Source organism: Gouania willdenowi, chromosome 13 (assembly GCF_900634775.1).
Source record: "Gouania willdenowi chromosome 13, fGouWil2.1, whole genome shotgun sequence".
NCBI lineage: Eukaryota > Metazoa > Chordata > Actinopteri > Blenniiformes > Gobiesocidae > Gouania > Gouania willdenowi.
Genome location: NC_041056.1, coordinates 14,586,069 through 14,613,061, shown reverse-complemented (window position 1 = coordinate 14,613,061; position 26,993 = coordinate 14,586,069). Strand labels below are relative to the sequence as shown.

The 26,993-nt window shown below is 34.8% G+C and overlaps 1 protein-coding gene across 4 annotated transcripts in view; it reads right to left on the bottom strand.

The window, feature by feature from the left end:
• Window positions 1-1,280: 1,280 nt before the first annotated feature.
• The window catches only part of schip1 (schwannomin interacting protein 1), a 255,728-nt gene continuing 230,015 nt past the window's right edge, over window positions 1,281-26,993 (bottom strand). For all 4 annotated transcript variants that reach the window (XM_028464367.1, XM_028464368.1, XM_028464372.1 and 1 more), the window contains 6 exons: window positions 25,039-25,157; window positions 21,798-21,915; window positions 18,768-18,965; window positions 13,622-13,745; window positions 3,398-3,491; window positions 1,281-1,845 (listed from right to left, as the gene is read on the bottom strand). In XM_028464367.1, the coding sequence (XP_028320168.1) occupies window positions 1,731-1,845; window positions 3,398-3,491; window positions 13,622-13,745; window positions 18,768-18,965; window positions 21,798-21,915; window positions 25,039-25,157 (768 nt within the window). In that variant the 3' untranslated portion in view covers window positions 1,281-1,730. The remainder of the gene's footprint in view (window positions 1,846-3,397; window positions 3,492-13,621; window positions 13,746-18,767; window positions 18,966-21,797; window positions 21,916-25,038; window positions 25,158-26,993) is intronic.

The window sequence follows — 26,993 nt, the reverse complement described above, 5'->3', positions numbered from 1 at the left end:
TAAAAATAATAATAAAAAATAAATAAAATAAACATGTCTATAAAAAGGTAATTAAAATGATAATAAACAGTATATCTGATCTGACCTGGTAGATTATTGAACAAACATTTCAATCCTAAAATCAGTTCATTTGACCTAATGCTGTGCTGTGATTATACAGTGTAATATGTTGTAAGAGCTAAATATTTAAATTATATTTTACTGCACTCATTCATGATAACATTTGTGAAAGCTTCACCAAAGAAGGATTTTAATTGGTTCAGTCTTTGCAGAGCCAAATCTGAAAAATCCATCACGTACATAATAGAGAGTACCAGTAATATAAATGATATTAATTCATTAAAAAACTACAACATTTCAAGAAAATGATTGTAGTTTGTTGTGTCTTGAGAAGGGAAGTGCTGCACCGATCATTTTTAGAGGGATTTTCTCATTCCTGTTATTAACAAAAAAAAAAAAGAAAAAATGAAACTCGTGCATTTTTCGACTCTTGACTAAAACCCATCATCACCATTTGGTGTGGTGTTTCCCTCATTAGTATTCCCACAATCAGAAAGCAAGAAGTTCCAGTTTCAGACTTTAAAGGCGGCTGCTTGAATTCACATCAAGAAGAGCACACGGCACTTTAAGGAAGTATAATTAACCACAAGTGTTTGTTTGTCTGCGTTGTCGGCGTGTATGAGAGATAGAGCCGGTGTCATTATGAGGCAATAGTGAAACAGCCATTGAGTCACACTACAGAACCCGCCGCAAAGGTTTCATTCCAGCAAAGGTCATCAATCATTAGAAAGAGGAAACTGGAAAAGGAAACCAAATATTTAACATAGGACTCAACAAAAGTGATGTATATGAAACAAAGTTTATTCTTTATTTTACAGATCTGTACATAACTTTTTCTTCCCTCAAATAAAGTATCTGAATACCGTAGGATGAAAAAAAAAAACAATATTAACACACTTTGATATTCATTTAAAATGACTCGTGTCCAGAAATCAACATTCACAAAATGTTGAAGAGCAATTAAAGTGAACGTATGAACCCAAATCTACAACTCAACTACAAGGCAGGCATGTTTCCTTTTACACTCTTTTAGCACCTTCAAAAATGAACATTTCTCAGTTGAAAACTACATTTTGAGCAGAATAAAAACAGGTTGACTTTGAAATACTTTAAAATCATTGTCCAACTTAAAAACGGTCAGAAGATGTTAGTTTTTCCATCTTTTCTCATACAGCATTGTTTCGTTTTTTTTTCTTCTTCTTCTCATGACTGACTTTCTACTATTTATTCACAATTATTTCATTTTTTTCAACAGTTTTTTTTTTTTTTTCATTTTATTTTCATTTTTTTTTGCATCTGAACAATTATAATTTTTGTGGCGACTGTAGAAAGTTTAAAAAGAAACTGCGAAGCCAGGCCAATCATCACTGCACAGGAAGCTGGAGACAGAATCCAGGACGACACACAAACAGTTTCCTCTTCTACCAGGAAGCAGGACGTGCTTCTTCTTCCTCGGCACTTTGAGAAAAGACCCACAGAAGCTGATGAATGGAAGTGGTTATCTTCTGAGCTGCTGCTACCACTTGAGTCAGTGAGCGATGACTGGAGGGCTAGACGATGAGGGCAAAACAGGGACGCAGCGAGGGGCCAAAATACTTGGACAAGCTGGGAGGAGTGTTGGATCGACACAGGGAGGAGGAGGAGGAATGACTGACGCTGTGGGGGGATCTTTAGTAGCAGGAGGCGAAGCTTGGCAGAGGGAGCAGGGTGAACGCTGGCTGGATGGGGCTTCTTATTTGGAAAGGGGTCTTCTCTGCCAAATGTTTTTGCTGGCTCTCAGCATGCCTGGTGAGAAGAAGGAAAGAGACATTATCATCACATTATCATCAGGAAACCAGATAGCCTGTGGTTTACTGGGGGTTCAGAAATTGTATTTTGCGCCCCAAAAACACACACCCCACATCAAAGATGAGTTCATCGATCAGTTAGGTTGAGGTTTCATTTATTTTATCTCTTAGGACAGTGGTTCTCAAAATCTTTTGGCCCAAGCAGCACCCTCTTTCTCTTATTTCTGAATCCAAGTACCCCCCCCCCCCCCCCCCTTTGTCCGACTCCAACATTTTGCTTAGAAAACTATTTAAACACAACTATAAAGCATATTGAAGGAATGAATGAATGATACACAGATTTTAAATAATTTCATTTTGTAAATAAGTGGAATGAAACAGTATTTAGCCTCCTGAATAGATGTATTTCTATAGTATACTTTAGTATTTCTAGTTAATGTTTGAATTAAGATCATTTTCATCATCATTATTTTGATTATCATTATTAACTAAAAATAAACATTATAAAACCACAAATTTGTAATGCTTTCATGTGGTGCCATCACGTACCCCCATTAGAGAACACTGTTTTAGATGAAAGCAGTTCAGTGACCGCATACATATCATGCAATTTCAATCTCTGTCCAGAGGGGGCGCTCAGAACGTAAGCCCCCAAATTTGAATACTTCAGAAAGAATATTACTGGCGTTAACCTCCACCAAGGAGGTCATATTTCCATATTTATTTATTTGTCTGTCAGCAGTATTACATCAAAAGTACATCACGAACATTTTTACCAAATATAAATGGGGGTGTCCATACATTTGGACCTGCTGTATCATTATAGATAGGGATATAAATTTGTTCCAAGCCTTTGTGTGAAGTGTGAATGATCACAATACCATGATCAGGATCAATGATCCAGATAACTGTGAATATTTGGCATGTTTGTTGCTGGGTGGAGGTTTACGCTCTCGTTTGGTGATAATTTTACTTTAGTCACTGTTTTTCTAAAGTGGTTGTTATGATAAATTGAGATTTATTCATCTGAACTTTATGAACCGTTTTTTAAAGCCTCAACTTTATGCTGTTTTTAACTTTGTGGTGAAAAACGTTCGGTTTTTTTTTTAATGGTATTTGTTTTTATTTCTTTATTTTTATATGTGGTGTATTTAAGGCGACTGTTATCAATGTAATATATTGAGCATTTAGTTGTGGTCTATTTATTGTACAGTATTATCCTCTAAGAATTGCTTTAAAAAACAAAAACAAACCCTCAGACCTTTGTCTGTTTTTATTACAAAACTACAAATAATGACAAAACTCAGTTTTTTCCTCTATTAATGTTCACAGATTAGTCGTTATACTAAATCTGGCACGAGTTCTAATGATCTGACCTTTTGGACCTTTTTCAATCCCATTTTTGTGACTTCGTTGAAGTAACATACGATTTTATTTCTGGGTTTCAACAGAGAAATCAAAAGTGTTGATTTTAAAACACAACCTAAAGTATCTACGATCTCTTGTGCCTTTGAGATGTATTCCTCCATCAGTCAAAAACACTTCTCTACCTGGTGAGATCCTCTATGTCAACAAGCATGGCGTCTTGCTCCATGTGTAGTTCATCTCGAATCAGCAGCAACTGTACAAGCTCTTCATTCAGACCTGCAGTGAGAGACAATGAGAAAGTGAGTGTGAAATCAAACAAACTGGGACTTAGCGGCAGAACCAAGATCAGGTTCTGTCAGGAGTCCCCACGGTGTGCATTAACTGTGCAGAGGACCACCTTCATCCATTCCACACAAACGTCACTAAAATCCACTCAGAAATACTGAAACATTTACAATAAACAGAGGTGAAAGTAATGGCTCACAAGTACTCACGTTACTGCAATTGAGTATATTTCTAAATTCAGTCATTTCGCTTGTACTTAAGTATGTTTTAGAAAGAAGTAGAGTCACTTGTTACATTTCTACACCAACCGTAAATTATTATTTTAGGTTTTAAAATGATCAACAGACGTTGTGAAACTACAAAAAATGAAATGAGCAGACAATAGTCAAACGCAATCCATCATAGCCGGACCAATCAGATTAATGTAATAAACCGCACCAAAATAGCATTGAATGGAGGTTATTTTCTGAGTTTTAGAGTTTATAAATGTAGCTATACTTAGAGTCTGATAATTGTTTTTTTATGTTGAATTGAATTAATTGGTGTTATTTATTTAGAAAGTAATTGTACGTTGTAACAAACCTTTTATTTTATACAGTTACCTTTGTGGGAAATAAATTAAAGACCGTGTAAAGCAAACACATGAAATACGTATTCCTTAAAACATGCAAAAAGCCATTCGACCATTTGTCATAAAATTGTGGAGCTGGGCTTCACAAACTGTGTTTCAAATTTCTGTGCTCAGGATTTAATGGGCAGGTGAGAAATCACAGCCGTGTTACGTAACGAAGCCATCATTTGCATAAACCCGACCCTGCTGCTGAAGCACGCCAAACTTCCGCAACCTCCAGCGAGCGCCAATTCAGCCCCTAGCCGAAACAAAACCACATATTCGGACTCAGGGGAATAAAACGTGTCCACTGGTGCCCACATTTTCCATGAAATGAGCACTTTTAGACACCACAATTTAGTTTTTTCACCTCTAGGGGGCGCAGCTTGACCTTTCATTTAAGATTTTTTCCTAAGTTTTTTATCTTTCACAATGTTCTCTCTAATTTCATATACTTTGTATATTTTTTTATCTTTCAAATTTGACTCAGTGGCCAATGACACGTGTTTCTGTGGTGATGAACTCAAAACAACACAAATTCATTTCTGCTTTACACAGACTTTAAGTTCCGATTGTGCAAGATTTGGTCTCTTCCCTCTTAAATTTATACATGAGATGTTGACTGTATGTAAGGGAACCGTGGCAAGAATTTTAGCAAAAAATAAACGTAGGGGGTGAAAGTAACTATTAACTTTACTTTGAGTACTATTTATTTTGAGCTACTTTTTATGTGACTTTTTTAGGAATGTAAGCGTCTGGCTTGGAATTAGGATTTTTGGATGAAAATATCTGTTTTGTTTTTAAATACTAGTTTATACATTTTTGTTGTTGCATGACTAAATGTGAGATCATTTAGTCACTACTCAATTTTGGTTTATGAGTGTGTGAGTATACTTTACTAGTGAAGCTAAAAGTGTCCACTAGTACGTCTTTTATGCCAATAAGGGGGTGGAAAGAAAATTCTGACTTCCCATTGGCTTTTGAAAATATTACAACCAATCAGGGAGCTGGATTAGGTTAAAATCCGAGGTAAGGCTATAGTTGGGCAACATGTTTTTTTTTTTTTTTTTTTTTTTTGAGATAAGACTATCACAAGACCCTAAAACTAGTGCAAATATGATGAGCACACTTAAACTGGGATGAAAATGCAGTAAGGCATGAAAAATGAGAAAAAAAGTGACAACCATCCAAAATCCGAGGTAAGGCTATAGTAGGGCAAATGTTTTTTTTTTTTTTTTTTTTGAGATAAGACTATACACAAGACCCTAAAAACTAGTGCAAATATGATGAGCACACTTAAACTGGGATGAAAATGCAGTAAGGCATGAAAAATGAGAAAAAAGTGACAACCACCCAAAATCCGAGGTAAGGCTATAGTTGGGCAATTTTTTTTTTTTTTTTTTTTTTTGAGATAAGACTATCACAAGACCCTAAAAACTAGTGCAAATATGATGAGCACACTTAAACTGGGATTAAAATGCACTAAGGCATGGAAAATGAGAAAAAAGTGACAACCATCCAAAATCCGAGGAAAGGCTATAGTAGGGCAAAAAGTTTTTTTTTTTTTTTTTTTTTTTTTTTTCTGAGATAAGGCTATCACAAGACCCGAAAAACTAGTGCAAATATGATGAGCACACTTAAACTGGGATTAAAATGCAGTAAGGCATGAAAAATGAGAAAAAAGTGACAACCACCCAAAATCCGAGGAAAGGCTATAGTAGGGCAAAAAGTTTTTTTTTTTTTTTTTTTTTTTTTTTTTCTGAGATAAGGCTATCACAAGACCCGAAAAACTAGTGCAAATATGATGAGCACACTTAAACTGGGATTAAAATGCAGTAAGGCATAAAAAATGAGAAAAAAGTGACAACCACCCAAAATTCGAGGTAAGGCTATAGTAGGGTAAAATGTTTTTTTTCTTTTTTTTTTTTTTTTTCTGAGATAAGACTATCACAAGACCCGAAAAACTAGTGCAAATATGATGAGCACATCTAAACTGGGATGAAAATACAGTAAGGCATGAAAAATGAGAAAAAAGTCACAACCACCCAAAATCCGAGGTAAGGCTGTAGTAGGGCAAAATGGTTTTTTTTTCTTTTTATTTTATTTTTCTGAGATAAGACTATCACAAGACCCTAAAAACTAGTGCAAATATGATGAGCACACTTACACTGGGATTAAAATGCACTAAGGCATGAAAAATGAGAAAAAAGTGACAACCACCCAAATTCCGAGGTAAGGCTATAGTTGGGCAAATTTTTTTTTTTTTTTTTTTTTTTTTTTCTGAGATAAGACTATCACAAGACCCTAAAAACTAGTGCAAATATGATGAGCACACTTAAACTGGGATGAAAATGCAGTAAGGCATGAAAAATGAGAAAAAAGTGACAACCACCCAAATCAGAGCTAAGGGCTATAGCAGGGCAAATTTTTTTTTTTTTTCTGAGATAAGACTATCACAAGACCCTAAAACCTAGTGCAAATATGATGAGCACACATAAACTGGGATGAAAATGCAGTAAGGCATGAAAAATGAGAAAAAAGTGACAACCACCCAAATCCGAGGTAAGGCTATAGTAGGGCAAAATGTTTTTTTTTTTTTTTTTTTGAGATAAGACTATCACAAGACCCTAAAAACTAGTGCAAATATGATGAGCACACTTGAACTGGGATGAAAATGCAGTAAGGCATGAAAAATGAGAAAAAAGTGACAACCACCCAAAATCCGAGGTAAGGCTATAGTTGGGCAATTTTTTTATTTTTTTTTTCTGAGATAAGACTATCACAAGACCCTAAAAACTAGTGCAAATATGATGAGCACACTTAAACTGGGATTAAAATGCACTAAGGCATGGAAAATGAGAAAAAAGTGACAACCACCCAAAATTCGAGGTAAGGCTATAGTAGGGTAAAATGTTTTTTTTCTTTTTTTTTTTTTTTTTCTGAGATAAGACTATCACAAGACCCGAAAAACTAGTGCAAATATGATGAGCACATCTAAACGGGGATGAAATACAGTAAGGCATGAAAAATGAGAAAAAAGTCACAACCACCCAAAATCCGAGGTAAGGCTGTAGTAGAGCAAAATGGTTTTTTTTTCTTTTTATTTTATTTTCTGAGATAAGACTATCACAAGACCCTAAAAAACTAGTGCAAATATGATGAGCACACTTACAACTGGATTAAAATGCACTAAGGCATGAAAAATGAGAAAAAAGTGACAACCACCCAAATTCCGAGGTAAGGCTATAGTTGGGCAAATTTTTTTTTTTTCTTTTTTTTTTTTTTTTCTGAGATAAGACTATCACAAGACCCTAAAAACTAGTGCAAATATGATGAGCACACATAAACTGGGATGAAAATGCAGTAAGGCATGAAAAATGAGAAAAAAGTGACAACCACCCAAAATCCGAGGTAAGGCTATAGTAGGGCAAAATGTTTTTTTTTTTTTTTTTTGAGATAAGACTATCACAAGACCCTAAAAACTAGTGCAAATATGATGAGCACACTGGAACTGGGATGAAAATGCAGTAAGGCATGAAAAATGAGAAAAAAGTGACAACCACCCAAAATCCGAGGTAAGGCTATAGTTGGGCAATTTTTTTATTTTTTTTTTTCTGAGATAAGACTATCACAAGACCCTAAAAACTAGTGCAAATATGATGAGCACACTTAAACTGGGATTAAAATGCACTAAGGCATGGAAAATGAGAAAAAAGTGACAACCATCCAAAATCCGAGGAAAGGCTATAGTAGGGCAAAAAGTTTTTTTTTTTTTTTTTTTTCTGAGATAAGGCTATCACAAGACCCGAAAAACTAGTGCAAATATGATGAGCACACTTAAACTGGGATTAAAATGCAGTAAGGCATAAAAAATGAGAAAAAAGTGACAACTACCCAAAATTCGAGGTAAGGCTATAGTAGGGTAAAATGTTTTTTTTCTTTTTTTTTTTTTTTTCTGAGATAAGACTATCACAAGACCCGAAAAACTAGTGCAAATATGATGAGCACACTTAAACTGGGATTAAAATGCAGTAAGGCATGAAAAATGAGAAAAAAGTGACAACCACCCAAAATTCGAGGTAAGGCTATAGTAGGGTAAAATGTTTTTTTTCTTTTTTTTTTTTTTTTCTGAGATAAGACTATCACAAGACCCGAAAAACTAGTGCAAATATGATGAGCACACATAAACTGGGATGAATATATGCCGTAAGGCATGAAAAATGAGAAAAAGTGACAACCACCCAAAATCCGAGGTAAGGCTATAGCTGGGCAAAATGTTTTTTTTTTTTTTTTTTTTTTTTTTTTTTGAGATAAGACTATCACAAGACCCAAAAAACTAGTGCAAATATGATGAGCACATCTAAACTGGGATGAAAATACAGTAAGGCATGAAAAATGAGAAAAAAGTGACAACCACCCAAATTCCGAGGTAAGGCTATAGTTGGGCAAATTTTTTTTTTTTCTTTTTTTTTTTTTTTCTGAGATAAGACTATCACAAGACCCTAACAACTAGTGCAAATATGATGAGCACACTTAAACTGGGATGAAAATGCACTAAGGCATGAAAAATTAGAAAAAAGTGACAACCACCCAAAATTCGAGGTAAGGCTATAGTTAGGCAAAATGTTTTTTTTTTTTTTTTTTTTTTTTTGAGATAAGGCCATCACAAGACCCTAAAACTAGTGCAAATATAATCTACATACTTAAACTGGAATGAAAATGCAGTAAGGCATGAAAAATGATAAAAAAGTGACAACCACCCAAAATCCGAGGTAAGGCTATAGTGGGCAAAATGTTTTTTTTTTTTTTTTTTTTTTTTTTCTGAGATAAGACTATCACAAGACCCAAAAAACTAGTGCAAATATGATGAGCACACTTACACTGGGATTAAAATGCACTAAGGCATGAAAAATGAGAAAAAAGTGACAACCACCCAAAATCCGAGGTAAGGCTATAGTAGGGCAAAATGTTTTTTTTTTTTTTTTTATTTTTTTTTTCTGAGATAAGACTATCACAAGACCCAAAAAACTAGTGCAAATATGATGAGCACATCTAAACTGTGGATGAAAATGCAGTAAGGCATGAAAAATTAGAAAAAAGTGACAACCACCCAAAATCCGAGGTAAGGCTATAGTTGGGCAAAATGTTTTTTTTTTTTTTTTTTTGAGATAAGACTATCACAAGACCCTAAAAACTAGTGCAAATATGATGAGCACACTTAAACTGGGATGAAAATGCAGTAAGGCATGAAAAATGAGAAAAAAGTGACAACCATCCAAAATCCGAGGTAAGGCTATAGTTGGGCAAAATGTTTTTTTTTCTTTTAATTTATTTTTCTGAGATAAGACTATCACAGACCCTAAAAACTAGTGCAAATATGATGAGCACACTTAAACTGGGATGAAAATGCAGTAAGGCATGAAAAATGAGAAAAAAGTGACAACCACCCAAAATCCGAGGTAAGGCTATAGTTGGGCAAAATGTTTTTTTTTTTTTTTTTTTTTTTTTGAGATAAGACTATCACAGACCCAAAAACTAGTGCAAATATGATGAGCACATCTAAACTGGGATGAAAATGCAGTAGGGCATGAAAAATTAAAAAAAAGTGACAACCACCCAAAATCCGAGGTAAGGCTATAGTAGGGCAATTTTTTTTTTTTTTTTTTTCTGAGACAAGGCTATCACAAGACCCGAAAAACTAGTGCAAATATGATGAGCACACTTAAACTGGGATTAAAATGCAGTAAGGCATAAAAAATGAGAAAAAAGTGACAACCACCCAAAATCCGAGGTAAGGCTATAGCTGGGCAAAATGTTTTTTTTTTTGTTTTTTTTTTGAGATAAGACTATCACAAGACCCTAAAAACTAGTGCAAATATGATGAGCACACTTAAACTGGGATGAAAATGCAGTAAGGCATGAAAAATGAGAAAAAAGTGACAACCACCCAAAATCCGAGGTAAGGCTATAGTTGGGCAAAATGTTTTTTTTTTTTTTTTTTTTTTTTTCTGAGATAAGACTATCACAAGACCCAAAAAACTAGTGCAAATATGATGAGCACACTTACACTGGGATTAAAATGCACTAAGGCATGAAAAATGAGAAAAAAGTGACAACCACCCAAAATCCGAGGTAAGGCTATAGTAGGGCAAAATGGTTTTTTTTTCTTTTTATTTTTTTTTTCTGAGATAAGACTATCACAAGACCCAAAAAACTAGTGCAAATATGATGAGCACACTTAAACTGGGATTAAAATGCAGTAAGGCATAAAAAACGAGAAAAAAGTGACAACCACCCAAAATTCGAGGTAAGGCTATAGTAGGGTAAAATGTTTTTTTTCTTTTTTTTTTTTTTTCTGAGATAAGACTATCACAAGACCCGAAAAACTAGTGCAAATATGATGAGCACACATAAACTGGGATGAATATGCCGTAAGGCATGAAAAATGAGAAAAAAGTGACAACCACCCAAAATCCGAGGTAAGGCTATAGCTGGGCAAAATGTTTTTTTTTTTTTTTTTTTTTTTTTTTTTGAGATAAGACTATCACAAGACCCAAAAAACTAGTGCAAATATGATGAGCACATCTAAACTGGGATGAAAATACAGTAAGGCATGAAAAATGAGAAAAAAGTGACAACCACCCAAATTCCGAGGTAAGGCTATAGTTGGGCAAATTTTTTTTTTTTCTTTTTTTTTTTTTTTCTGAGATAAGACTATCACAAGACCCTAACAACTAGTGCAAATATGATGAGCACACTTAAACTGGGATGAAAATGCACTAAGGCATGAAAAATTAGAAAAAAGTGACAACCACCCAAAATTCGAGGTAAGGCTATAGTTAGGCAAAATGTTTTTTTTTTTTTTTTTTTTTTTGAGATAAGACTATCACAAGACCCTAAAAACTAGTGCAAATATGATGAGCACACTTAAACTGGGATGAAAATGCAGTAAGGCATGAAAAATGAGAAAAAAGTGACAACCACCCAAAATCCGAGGTAAGGCTATAGTTGGGCAAAATGTTTTTTTTTTTTTTTTTTTTTTTTTTCTGAGATAAGACTATCACAAGACCCAAAAAACTAGTGCAAATATGATGAGCACACTTACACTGGGATTAAAATGCACTAAGGCATGAAAAATGAGAAAAAAGTGACAACCACCCAAAATCCGAGGTAAGGCTATAGTAGGGCAAAATGGTTTTTTTTTCTTTTTATTTTTTTTTTCTGAGATAAGACTATCACAAGACCCAAAAAACTAGTGCAAATATGATGAGCACATCTAAACTGGGATGAAAATGCAGTAAGGCATGAAAAATTAGAAAAAAGTGACAACCACCCAAAATCCGAGGTAAGGCTATAGTTGGGCAAAATGTTTTTTTTTTTTTTTTTTGAGATAAGACTATCACAAGACCCTAAAAACTAGTGCAAATATGATGAGCACACTTAAACTGGGATGAAAATGCAGTAAGGCATGAAAAATGAGAAAAAAGTGACAACCATCCAAAATCCGAGGTAAGGCTATAGTTGGGCAAAATGTTTTTTTTTCTTTTTATTTATTTTTTCTGAGATAAGACTATCACAAGACCCTAAAAACTAGTGCAAATATGATGAGCACACTTAAACTGGGATGAAAATGCAGTAAGGCATGAAAAATGAGAAAAAAGTGACAACCACCCAAAATCCGAGGTAAGGCTATAGTTGGGCAAAATGTTTTTTTTTTTTTTTTTTTTTTTTTTTTGAGATAAGACTATCACAAGACCCAAAAAACTAGTGCAAATATGATGAGCACATCTAAACTGGGATGAAAATGCAGTAGGGCATGAAAAATTAAAAAAAAGTGACAACCACCCAAAATCCGAGGTAAGGCTATAGTAGGGCAATTTTTTTTTTTTTTTTTTTTTTGAGACAAGGCTATCACAAGACCCGAAAAACTAGTGCAAATATGATGAGCACACTTAAACTGGGATTAAAATGCAGTAAGGCATAAAAAATGAGAAAAAAGTGACAACCACCCAAAATCCGAGGTAAGGCTATAGCTGGGCAAAATGTTTTTTTTTTTTTTTTTTTTTTTTTTTTGAGATAAGACTATCACAAGACCCAAAAAACTAGTGCAAATATGATGAGCACATCTAAACTGGGATGAAAATACAGTAAGGCATGAAAAATGAGAAAAAAGTCACAACCACCCAAAATCCGAGGTAAGGCTGTAGTAGGGCAAAATGGTTTTTTTTTTCTTTTTATTTTATTTTTCTGAGATAAGACTATCACAAGACCCTAAAAACTAGTGCAAATATGATGAGCACACTTACACTGGAATTAAAATGCACTAAGGCATAAAAAATGAGAAAAAAGTGACAACTACCCAAAATTCGAGGTAAGGCTATAGTAGGGTAAAATGTTTTTTTTCTTTTTTTTTTTTTTTTTCTGAGATAAGACTATCACAAGACCCGAAAAACTAGTGCAAATATGATGAGCACACTTAAACTGGGCAATTTTTTTTTTTTTTTTTTTTCTGAGACAAGACTATCACAAGACCCTAAAAACTAGTGCAAATATGATGAGCACACTTAAACTGGGATTAAAATGCACTAAGGCATGGAAAATGAGAAAAAAGTGACAACCATCCAAAATCTGAGGAAAGGCTATAGTAGGGCAAAAAGTTTTTTTTTTTTTTTTTCTGAGATAAGACTATCACAAGACCCAAAAAACTAGTGCAAATATGATGAGCACATCTAAACTGGGATGAAAATGCAGTAAGGCATGAAAAATTAGAAAAAAGTGACAACCACCCAAAATCTGAGGTAAGGCTATAGTTGGGCAAAATGTTTTTTTTTTTTTTTTTTGAGATAAGACTATCACAAGACCCTAAAAACTAGTGCAAATATGATGAGCACACTTAAACTGGGATGAAAATGCAGTAAGGCATGAAAAATGAGAAAAAAGTGACAACCATCCAAAATCCGAGGTAAGGCTATAGTAGGGCAAAATGTTTTTTTTTTCTTTTTATTTATTTTTTCTGAGATAAGACTATCACAAGACCCTAAAAACTAGTGCAAATATGATGAGCACACTTAAACTGGGATGAAAATACAGTAAGGCATGAAAAATGAGAAAAAAGTGACAACCACCCAAAATCAGAGCTAAGGCTATAGCATGGCAAATTTTTTTTTTTTTTTTTTTTTCTGAGATAAGACTATCACAAGACCCTAAAAACTAGTGCAAATATGATGAGCACACTTACACTGGGATGAAAATGCAGTAAGGCATGAAAAATGAGAAAAAAGTGACAACCACCCAAAATCAGAGCTAAGGCTATAGCAGGGCAACATTTTTAGAGCTGAAATATGGTTAATGTCACTGCTATCAAATTAAAGTTCAACCCACTTTCCATATATGTTAAGTGAAGAAGTGAAGTAGTGCAGTGATGACTGTGTTTTAAGTAATCTCATATACATGTGAAGAGTATCAGCCACGTGACGTTTGTGCACATACTGGTTTGGTAAAAAAAACTCACTCTCGATCTGGGAGTGCAGGTCATTAACTATGACCTGGAGCTGTCCCAGAGTCATGTCTCTGAGGTCGGTGGGCTTCAAGCTTCTCTTCATCAGACACTCGTTGATGTGAGGCATGTGTGGAAGCTGCAGAGAAGGGAAAAAAGCAGAAAAATAAAATCACATTCAAGCGAATGGAATGCCAGAGGAATGTCCAAAAAACATTGTGTTTTATTCCCATTTTTTAAAAATAGTATCAATAAAATACAATTCCGTTCATTAATTACATTTCCCTAGGACATTGATGTGTGGAGTTTCCATGTTCTCCCTGTGCTTGCATCCAAAAAGCGGCAACACTTTACTCAAAGTTTTATACATAAGGCTGACATTACGCTGTCATTAACATGAATAAGGTGTCATGAAGGATGTCATTAATGCAGCCCTTCTATATTTGTGGGACGCCTGAGCTGTGCTGCAGTAATTTAACAAAAATAAGCCAGCGCGGGACAGGAAGTAGTGCATAGACACTATAATAAAATATCTGGATTATAAAAAACTCTGTGTTCAAGGCGGATCGTAATTCCATTCATTGACCGAGGTTTCCCCTGGCAGTGACACCGACCGTATTCATGTTAATGAGGTGTTATGTCATAATGATGACAGCGTAACGTCAGCCTTCAAACCTGTTTGTCGAGTTCTTAGGAGTGGATTACATGTCCTATAATAGTGACTATAAAAGTGTGTTTGTCTGTGTGGATCTGTGACAGTCTGGTATGTGATACTTTTGTGATTATGGTGTTAGAAGCTTGTTAAAGTTTGACAGCGTCCAAATTATATTAGCTAAATTTTTTTTTGGTTAGATCAGCCTCACATTTATTGTTTTTTTAGTCATTGACCATCACGTGAGTGTTTATCTTATTGCACTATAGTGCAACATGATACAAAGGCAGAAAAACACACAAGCACCTTTAACGTATCAAATGTTTTCATATGCAGTATCATGTTCCAGTTTTGTGTACAAGTATTTGCTGTTTTTCACTGCTTAAAAGTTGTCTATACCACAGAGAAACATCCCACTCAGTAAAAGCACACATCATTTGCTTTCCAAAGCTCACATGCAGCAGGCAGATACATTGTTTGCTGATGCTTCCTCTGTCAACAATCTTACTCAACCATGCCATCATACTTTCTCTTTCCCTTTTCAGATCTCCAGGAATTCAGCGAATGTGCGCTCTCTCTTTCTCTCTCTCAAACATTGGCATCTGGCCATTTTCCTCCTTCACTTTTAATTTTCACATCTTTGTTCGAGGTTACCATGCGTCAGATTTAGTTTCAGCCCATGTCACGCCCACCATTCAGTGACTGAGCAGTGACAGAGAGGGAAATGTGTTGTCAGAGTTTGCGCGAGTCGATAATGGGGAAAGGACTGTAGATTGATATCAGTTCTGGCTCAAATGCTGACCACAGTGTGAGTGCCTGAGGCAGATTGATCATACCACTAATTACAAATTACCATCTGAGCGTCCGTTGGCGGCAGATTACTTTCCAGCAATGACTCTTATTCTCTCTGATCCGAAAATTTCGAATTAGAACCAAAAGACTCACAGTCCCAAACACAAATCCACACTTTTCACTGCCCTACTACTGTACTGGATAATCCCTCTTTCTATGCCCTTGACAGGAATGTCGGACAATCCACTTCACACGGCATTAACTGGCAGCAGTTCAACAAAGACTCTGGTTACAACCACTGCCTCAGCATCAAACTCCACCCATTTAACCAATGAGCACATGCAATTCCTCACTGACAGGCCTTTCAGACAGGTATTGGTATAACTCCAATATTATCTAAAATAGACAAAAATGTGATTCTCTGATCCATGAGCATCTTTATATGCATTCATGTCAGCATTTATATTAATGACTGAGCATTAACACAGGGCAGAAGAAAGTGTTTCATGCATTTTTGTGCTTGTTTGATGTATTTTCTGTTGTTGTTTTCGTCAGTTGACTATAGATCAGTCCATTAGATACACAGTAAATCTATATCTTGTCATTGGTAAATGAAAGGATTGCATTGATGTGTAAATATTTTCTTTCCTACCAGCATCACCTCTGATCCACACAGCGACATGTTCACAATGATCCTCCTTTTATTGGTCAGGTTGTTTTCTAAGACAACTGATCTGTCAGGAGGCGGGATTTTAGCACTCGCTAAGATCTTATCCAGGACAAAAACTGCTCCTGACCAGGTTAGTCGTTCAGCCTAAGTTACCATGGTGATTTAGCTCCGTAAGACGTTAGCGAGCTTGGTAGGACAGCACACACTGATTAAATCCCGGAAGTTAGCGCGATAAGAGGTAACCTCGCTTCGTAACGTACACCCTTAGTGTATTTTTGAAGTTGTTTTGCGTATGTTTGTTGTCAGTTTTTGGCATATTTTTCTGTCTATTTCTGTTGTTTTGTGTGTTATGAGTTACAGTATTTTGTTTACTTTTGTAGTCCTTTCTTTATTTTTTTGCCATTTTCAATGTTTTTAAGAGGTTTTTTTGCGTGTTTTCGTTGTTGTTTTGTGTATTTTTGAAGTCATTTTGGCATATTTGTCTGTACATTTTTGTTGTTTTGTGTGTTATTAGTCATTTTTTTTTAACTTTTTGTAAAAAGGTACTTTTTGTCTTCTTTCTGCAATTTAAGTTATCATTCAGTGTATTTTTTGCAGTTTTTTTTGGTGTATCATTTTGTGCATTTTGCTGCACAAGATTCGACTGAGGGCCACCAGTTTCCCATGTCTGATCTACAACAGCTTCCTCCATGTATCACTTATTGGTATCATTTATCGCTGAGGCCTGGTGTGAAAGCACCCTCGATGTAAAAATCCTAACCTGAGCACCACACTAATAATGAAATTGCTCCTTATTGAGAATCAACGGACCATCTTTTAGAAGTTGTAATACCAGCACTTTAATGGACCTCTACGGATGTGAACATCCCAAACCACCGTAGCCCCAAAATATGTTAATATTCGTTATGTGTTCCTCGTGGGGTGTGACATTGATGTCTTCTGAATGCTGAGCACTGGTACATCCTTAAACACTGAAGTCAATGCTTTCCGGCGTATGAATAATAGATGGACTGGGTTGAGCTGCCCTGCCCTCCTCTGAATAAGTAAAACGGTCCTGCCTGAGTGAGAGTGGAAACACTGATGGGAGTGTGTCTCTTGATTTGTGTGCTCTGGAGGAGGCAGTGAGGCAGATATAAATGGATAAAATAATGATGAGCGAGGTCGTCATCACCTTCTTTTTTCTAAGTGGGGCCAAAAGAAAAGGCAGTGAAGGGGATTCGTTTTGACTGGATTCATGAAACTGGACTACACGACACGTCATGTAGAAAGAATGTTCAAATGACAAAAGGTTTGGGGATGTTTTAGTAAAAGTTCACACTGCAACCGTTATCACTAATCATCTGCACAAGTTAAGACCTCAATAGCTATGCGTTAAGCCTACAAAAGTCTTTTTTGTGTTTTTGTTTATTATGTGAGTCTTACGGGCAATGTTTTTTGCTTTAAAGAAAGATCAGGAGGTTATAATTGATTAATAAAGCAGAGCAAACGGGTGTCTCATGCAAAACCAAATCGCTGTTTATTCATGACATCATTCTGACACATCATCTGGCTTTTGGTTTCTTAAAGTTGACTGATGTGTACCGTGCTACCTTAAGACTTCAACTAAATGATCAAATGTTGTGCCTACAGGAAAGGTAGTGGAGTTGCTGCCATTTTAAAATTACAATTGTATTGTAAAGAAAAGATGATTTTATCTCTCTTTAATATTTCCCTCCCATTTTTTTAAAAAAAGGAACTTTAATAATCATGTAAAAAATCCTGTAACATGTGAACAAACAAACAAACAAACAAACAAACAAACAAACAAACAAAACTCTTTACTAGACACTTTTGTTGTGATTCAAAGTGTGAAAGGCCTGACACACATTCAAGGTCACATTTTGGATCTGGTTCTCACTCAGGGTGTTAATATATCTGCTTTTCCTCACTCTCTCGGATCATTTCTGTATTTGTTTTTTACTTCCAGATGGCAACATCTCTTCATTCCATGTCTATGTAAATAATAACAGCAGATCACCGCTTAATTTGAATGTGTCAAAAGTATTAAAATTGCGAGATTGGTGAGCAGACAGAAGGAACACTGAGATGGGTTAATAATCTGGATGCAGGAAATCTGAGTGTATGGAGAAAAATGAAACCCCAAATTCCCTCTGTCCTCTACAACAGTGGTCCTCAACCTTTTCAGCCGACAACCCCCCAAAAAAAGGTGTAATATATAAACAATATAATAGTATAGGTAATAGTATAAAAATATGTTTTTGTGTTTGTTTGTTTGTTTGTATGGATTTTATGGACCCCAAGTCTGAAATAACGCTAATCTATCAATCTAATATCCAGTGTCATCCAGGAAGTTTATTATTATTTGCGCCATAGTATATAGTCATCTTAAAGACGTAAATCCTTGTTTCAGTTAGAAATAAAATGGGTTACCAAAAGGTGACCAAAAATGGTGGAAAAGGTGGTGAAATGGGATTTCAGAAACCACAGAAATTATTTAAAAGTTGCAAATTAGTGGACAAAAACAGACAGAAAAAGTAGTAAAAAGGGTTCAAAGTGTCAATATTGGCTTAAAAGTGGCAGAAAAAGTAGGAACAATTAGTTTAAACTGGTAAATAATGGGCATGACAAATCGTGAATGTGGTTAAATTGGCAAAAATAAGCATGAAATCTGGTGAAAAGAGGTTAAAAGTGCAGAAAATGTCTTGAAAGCGAAAAAAATGTGCAGAAAAGGCATTGAAATTTGATGGAGAAGTGGCAGAAATTGGTGTAATGTAGCAAAAATTATTTAAAAGGAGCAAAAATATGGCAAGAAAAAGTGATGAAAATAGGTTAAAATATGGCAAGTTTGGTGTAGTTGCAGAAAAACGGTAAAAATAGACAAAAATGTTCAGAAAATATTCTTAGTTTCTTAAAGGCATTTGGCGAAGCCCCCCCCCCAGTGTCTTGCAACCCCAAGGTTGAGAACCCCTTCTCTACAAAAGGAAACTTAATGAGTTAAATGTATCAATATTTTATTCACAATAATTAATGATGAGAAAAGTACTGACCAGGTCGGCCACTGGAGACTTTTTGCGATTCTGTTTCTCCACCTCCACTTGCATCTTGGCCATAGGCTTGGCCATCGCCAGGGCCAGCTTGGCCTCTGCCTGCAGCTTCTTCTGTCGACTTAAGAAGTCCATGTCCTCCAGAGACTCTGAGTCTTCCTCTGTGGTGTCCCTGTCCGAGTAGGAGGAACTCTGCTTGGACTGCGGGGGGAGAGATGGTGGACGGAGGAGAAAAGACAAGAGGAGGAGAAGAAATGAGAAAAGACGTAAAGGTGAGAATAAGTTAGAGCAGGAATGTCAAACTCATTTTAGTTCAGGGACCAAATATGGACCAGATTGATCTAAAAAAAAAAAAAAAAAAAAAAAAAACTATTTCAACATCAAGTCTGCCCTAGTTTTTAATATCAGTCCCTGGCAGATCTTCACTTCAAAAATTATTGATTTGCAACCAATATTTGTGTAATTTAGAGGAATTTTGTGGAATTGTTTGTAAGAAATTACAAGATTTGTGGAAAAAGCTGCATTCAATTATAATTGTAATCACGTTATTGATAATTAATTAGAATTATGGCGTAGTTATAATTGTAATTGTCATTTTAAAAATCTGTTGTCGTAGTCGTAATTAAATTCTAATTGAGTTCAGATAATTAACTTTGTAATTGTAATTGCTATGAAAATTCCATAAAAATGGTCAATTATAATTTAAAGCAAAACTGGGGAACCATGTTACAGTTCTATGTACAGTTCTACACATATGTAGTAATCAATTATTATAATATGTTTCATATCAAGCTTTCCCACATTTTACCATTTGAAAAAAAATTTCATCTACAAGTAAACTGAAACAAAAAAGGCCCAGACGTCCACATCAAAAAGATTAAAACCTATTTTTTCATTGATTATGAAGCCTAACAAGGTAACCAATAGATAGGAAAGAAATTAGATGATAGATATTCATTTTTAGTTTATTTTACAGCTGATTTCAGACTCATTATCATAAGAGATGCTAACAGAAAGCTAACACAAGAGGAAGGTTAACATTTACTAGGTTATTTATTTCAGGCTCAGTAATTGTCAATAATTGTAATTGAACTTTAGTAATTGACTTTCTGAGGATAAAAAAAATTGTTGTAATTTAATTGTAATTGGAAAAAATGCTGGTCACTGTTCTCGTAACTGTAACTGAAAAATGTACAGTAATTGACCCCAACCCTGACTGCAAGCCCCTAAAAATATTGCAGAGTATCATTTAATTGGTGATTTCAGATATCTACAACTGAATTATTTTATAATTGACACAATAATTCATGTTACCTATGTCATTTTTACTTTCTACTGCAGGCCGAATTGGATGCTCTAAAGGGCCGGATTTGGCCCCCGGTCCTCGAGTTTGACTCATGTGAGTTAGAGTGATAAATCATGTTAAAGGATTAACATTCATGTATTCCTGACATTTTGACACACTGTCAGAAATGTCATTTGACATCAGAGGAAACTTGTGGAGAAACGTGTAAAGAGGGGATAATTCTTCCTTTTTCTCCTTCTTATCCTGTCTGTTGTATTTCCGGCTGTCGGGAGGTTAATGTGGGCAGTCAACCGTGGCCTCGCTCACAACATAGCTACTCATCTTTCATTTGACTTCTGTGAACAGGTTCACAACTGAGAAAACGTGAGCAGAGACAACCATGGCAACCAAATGAATTCAGCGCTGATAATTCCTGTGAGATAGTCTCACATTTCTCATATTTTAAGCTTTTCACAGCATCAAATGCTAAGGTTTTACCTTGTTTTAAAGCCTGGAGACCAGGGTTGGGGTCAATTATAATCGTAATTGATAATAATTGCAATTATGACATAATTATAATTGTAATAAAAAAATAAATAATCTGATGTAATCATAATTGAATTGTAATTGAGTTCAGATATTTCACTTTGTAATTGTCATGGAAATTTTATAAAAACTATCAATCACAATTTAATTAAATGTAAACCTGGGGAACTATGTTACAGTTCTATGGCTTACACATACATATTTAATTTTTAAAATATGTTTCATATCAAGTTTTCCCACGCCCTGTGAATTCTCGACCATTTTACTATTCAAAAACGTTTTTAAAATTAAATCTAGGGGTATACTGACAGATAAAACACTCAGACGCCCACATTAAAAATTTTAATACTAATATTTTCATGGATAAGGAAACCTAACAAGGTAAGCAAGAGATGAGAAACAAAATTAGATGATAGATATAATATTTTTTGTGTATTTTACAGCTGATTTAAGACATGAGTCAAAACTGCCCTGTTATCATAAGAGAAGCTAAGAGAAAGCTAACACAATTCAATTCAACTTTATTTATATAGCGCGAATGCTAGGTTAATGCTAGGATAATGTTAATGCTAGGCTAATGTTAATGCTAGGCTAATGTTAATGCTAGGCTAATGCTAGGTTATTGCTAGGATAATGCTAATGATGCTATTGCTAGGCTAATGCTAACACTAGGCTAATGTTAATGCTAGGGTAATACTAATGCTAATGTTAACTTGTGCTAACGCAAGGTTAACGTTAATGCTATGTTAATACTAATGCTAATGTTAACTTTTGCTAATGTTAACTTGTGCTAACGCAAGGTTAACGTTAATGCTAGGTTAATACTAATGCTAATGTTAACTTTTGCTAATGCTAGGCTATTGTTATAGCTAGGTTAATGTTAATGCCAACTTGTGCTAATGCTAACTCATGTTAATGCTAACTTACGCCGTTGTTTTGAGTGAGCAGGTCACAAAACAGATGGATGGATCTTCTGAATTAGCTTATGTGGCCCAGCAGCTGCATCCCTACTTATTCAATTTTCTTCAGGAAATGCAAAAATTCTAGTTGAGAATGTAATTGTAATTGACTTTCAGGGCAAAAAAAATAATTTTGTTTTAAATGTAATTGTAATTTGTAATTGTATTTGAGTTGTAACTTAACACAGATAATTAATTGTAATTGAAAAATGTAATTGAATCAAAACCCTGCTGGGGACCTACCATGGGGGACAGAGGCGTATCCAGACTGGTCTCTGTCTTGCTGTCATCTGCATCGCTGTCCTTGTCGCTGCCGCTGTCGTTGACAAAACAAATCTGTAGGTTCATGCCACTCTGCAGCCTGCAGGCATAAGGACACACACACACACACACGCTGTATATTAGCATATATATATGCAGATTTAAGCGTTATGGCTTCCAAGCATTTCCATAACGAAGTGATATCGACTTAACTAGCGCAAAAACAACAACAACAAACTCTGTGTGCACATGGTACCATAATGAATATATATGAAAAAAGCATGTTTTCATTATCTGAAATAAAGCCAAAGCTACGGATAAAATCAAGGAGCCCTTGTGTTTTTAATCATCTCCTCATTCGCCTCTGAAACAAATCGATCCAGAAGGTCTCAGGTAGGTCTGATGCAATCTGCCAGGCGCCAGAGGGCATGTGTGCGTAAGTGCGGATGTGTGTGTGTGTGTGTGCCACAGGAGGGCAGAATATCATTGGGTGTGGATCCATCCCATCGTGGATCAATAATCTGCCTATTCAATGCAGTAATTACAAACAGTGCTGATTGATTACACAGCATAGATTCAATCAGTCCAAATAATAATAAAAAAAAAGGGCCACAGTGGTCGATTCTTTTTGTTTAGCATCAAAATGCTCAAAGAACACACATTCTACAGAGGGTGAATCTCACTGAAGGAGATCATTAAAAACACGTTTGATGAAATAAACATCCTTACATTTTTGTTTCAAACTAATTCATTTATTAAATAAACAAAGCTTCTCATTTGTAAGTTAGTGACTGTTTTAATAATAATAATAGTAATAATAATTAAAAAAATAAAAATAATAATAATAATAATAACAATAATAATAATAATAATTATTATTATTATTATTATTATTTTATAATGCACTTTACATTTAAAGCAAATCTCAAAGTGCAACAATTGGTGCATTAGGAATAAAATCAGTTTAGCAGGGTTTTGATGACCTTAACTCTGTGACCCCATTTTGACACCACAAATATATATATATATATATTTTTAAATTACTATTTGATCATGTTTGTGATACAGTGTTACGAGTAGCACTATCACGAGATGTACTAGCTCAGAAATTCTTATACTGTAATTTATTTAACTAGTTTTATAATTGAGAAAGTGAAAGTATAGAATACAGTTGTTTGAGATTGCGTGATGGTGATTTAATTTGAAAAATACTAATCATCTAAAAAATTACAAAAATATTATTTGTCTCTAAATTGCCCATAGGAGTGAATGAGAGTGAGTGGTTGTCTGTCTCTGTTGCCCTGCGATGGACTGGCGCCCTGTCCAGGGTGTACCCCCACCTAGCGCCCAATGAGAGCCAGAGATTGGCAGTGGTAGACCCCCACGACCCTGGAGAAAACAGGAGCAAGTGGGTCTGAAAATGGATGGATGGATGGGTTATTTGTATTTAATTATTTAAATAACTGTTTAATAATTTCATTTTTCAACTGTATTTTTTAACTAAATTTGTATATCATAAAGTGAAAGTATAGAATACTTTGTGATTGTGTGATGGTGTTTTTAATTGAAGAATAACAATAATCTAAAAAAATACAAAAATATTATTTTTTATATTTATTTAATTATCTAATGACTATTCACCTTTTGTACTGTATTTTTCTTTCAAACTAGATTTATATTTTGCATGTGGTGTTTTGATTTGAAAAAGAATACTAACCTAAAAAATTCCAATAATATAATTTTGATCTGAATTTTTAAAAAATCATTTACTAGACATTTCAGGCCACCCCATATGGGGTCATGGCCCCAAGGTTGAAAAACACTGGCCTAACGGGTGAATCCCTACTGACTGTGTCTCATCACACTAGGATTCATGCAGTTGTATTGATAAAACCACATGATTCACATCACAGGAATACTGTGAAAGTTCATAATACTTTTTTTTTCCAAATGTATAGTTTCAGTAAAAAACACAAGTTTTTTAGGAAGTGAGAGCCACAATGACAGTCATTCTCACAGTCCTTCTCTCTGTTGACTGGCACCGTCTTCTCGCTCGTTGACTTTACTCACACATAGTCATGATAGAAACTTCGAAATCACATTTTGCCATGTGGGTGTAGTATTCATACGTGGCAGAATTTTAACAAATAAGGACTTAGATCAATAACAAATACAAAAGGTAGAACTTCTTCTAAAGTTGTGGTTAATAGTCATCAGATTTTCCCCACAGTTACTGATTTGTGGTGATAAGAATGGCATCTGCAACTACTGCATTTAGCAGTTAGCATTTAGCATTTAGTTCATTAAAGTTTGGTGTTATAATTCCATACACCAAGGACGTCATTTTTTCACCGGCGTTAGGAGAATTACATCAATAATATTTACCGCATTTAATTTTTTTTTTTTTTTTTTTTTTACCAAGGATAGACCTTATGCCAGTGGTTCCCGTCCTTTTTTCGGATCGTGACCCCATTTTTATATCACAAATTTCTAGCAACCTCCCCTTTTTTTGTCCTATAATTTGTTTTTAATCATGTTTTTTATACTGTGAATAACCAGGATTTGTGCACAAATAAGTGACAATCCAATCCAATTTATTTATAGAGCACATTTAACAACAAACCAAATAACCATGCAACCCAGATATACTGTACAACAATGTACAATACCAGCATAAGAGAACATACCAAATAACAAGATGGGCTAGCTCACATATTTTCATAGTGTATTTTATTAATGAACTAATTCATTTGATTTGTTTCATTTGTTCTCTTTTTTTTCTTCTTTATACTGCATTTTTATTTAAACTAGATTTATATTTGAAAAAGTGAAAGTACAGAATACAGTTGTTGAACATTGTGTGTTCTCTTAATTTGAAAAAGTATATCAACATATACAGTATGTATTCAGTAACTGTTTTTTTTTTTTGTATCAATTATTTGACACTTCAGGCAACCCCACAGTGGGTTACACCATGGGAAATTCCACTGAATTTGGAGGTGATTGATCAATATATTAATTATGCATCAGTAGATCAAACATGTATGTATATCTCGGTTCATAATGACCGATCTTTATTAAATTTGACGCAGTTATGTTGGGGTAGTCACATAAGTTTCCCACTGAGTTTCATCCAGATCAGATCTGGATTCATCCATGCTGTCATATATAAACATAGTAATATCCTGACAGGTAGGAGTGGGATTAAAGCTCCACGTCTCACCGTGAGGACAGACTTGGTTTGCCGCTCTTGCTGCAACTCGTGTAGATTCCCGGTCCATCATCGAAGAAACTGCCCAGGGCCAGCTTCTGCCTAATGGACTCTCTCTCATTTTTCTGGGCCTGTTGAAGCAGATAAATGATATCAGGGTTAGGTTTGAGGTGCTTGAAAAGCCATTTGGATACAACATAATAGACGTGAAATATGAAAATTTCAACAAATCCAGTCTTTGATAATTTTACCAGATGTAAAAAGAACGTCCAGAGACGAGACCTTAATTAGGTCAGACGAGAACTACACAGGAAAGAATGATAGATTACTTAAATATAAATATGCACTCAATCTTTACTTTAAATTCACCCACATCACAGAGGACAAAGCAAAAACAATGAAATAAAAAACTACTGCTGCAAGCAGATGAATAGCCGTAGACACGAGGTTCCCAAAGTGTGGTACGGGTACCCCCAGGGGTAAGCAAACTGTCATAGCTGGTGATTTAGCCAATGTAAGTCAGGATAGCTAAAATGTCACTGTTTGTAACATTACATCAGTGGTTCCCAACTTTTTGTGTCATGACCCCATTTAAGTATCACACATTTTTGGCTTTTTGTTTGTTGTTGCCAGGATTAGCGCACAAAGTATATGTATAAAATATTTTCTTTATCCTGCATTTTATTTGAACTAGATTTATATTTGAGAAAGTGAATGTACAGAATACAGTCATTTAAGATTGTTTTGTGTGTGGTGTTTTAATATGAAAAACAATACATTTTTACACATTTTAAATATACATTTTGTATCAGTATTTTTTTTTTAATTATAAATTATAAGACATTCCAGAGGACCCCATTTAAATTCCAGGCGACCCCACATGAGGTCACGACCCCGAATTTGAAAAAGACTGCATTACATTATAATGTTTTTCAGTGTGCAGCGTTAGGGGTACATGGCTTCAGGTTAAATGTCTAAAGGGGTACGGGACTGTGAAACGCTTGGGAAACACTGCCGTAGACTTTTCTTTAATTAGTTAAAGCAGTGGTTCTCAAACTTCTTTGGCCCAAGTACCCCCTTTCTTTTATCTTTAAATACAAGTACCCCCTTTCTTTTATCTTTAAATACAAGTACCCCCTTTCTTTTATCTTTAAATACAAGTACCCCCTTTCTTTTATCTTTAAATACAAGTACCCCCTTTCTTTTATCTTTAAATACAAGTACCCCCTTTTTTTAATTTCTGAATACAGTACCCTCTTTCCTTCATTTCTGAATACAAGTACCCCCTTTCTTTTATCTTTGAATATAAGTACCCCTTTTTCTTCATTTCTGAATACATGTGTCCCCTTTATACGACGACAACATTTTGATCAGAATTCTATAGAAAAAACACCTACTTAAAAAATGAAAAGTAAAATCTATAGAGCATAATGATGTAATAAATCAGTGATAATAACACAAATATGCGGAATAAAACAATATTCACTAGTGATTAAAGTCAAATTTCAGTGTCATATTAGCAAGCTCTGAAACAAAGTGTCGAGTCAGCATTGAAGGAAAAAAAACAAAAACAAGTGTCATGTAACCTAAGTGCAGTTTTTACTGAAAGTACCACTGTCCACCAGCAGGTGGTGCTGCTGTCTCAAGGAACAATGAGGTGGTCCATACAAACATTGGAAGCTTCCTTCAACAAGTTTTCTAGAAAGATGCAGGTCATAATATGACTAATAGACATGACCCATGAAACTGATACTACACAAGCAATAACTACAGATAATATTCATAATTCATAATGTACATAAATTGAATAAATATTCACCCTCTTACAAAACTAGGAAGCTAAGCTACCATTACTGTTCATTATTCCTAATAATATCTGTGACACTACCTTAAAGTTTGATATTTTAGAAAAACTTGTGTAAAGTTTACGCACAGAATATTTTTATGAATAATATTGATCTATTATA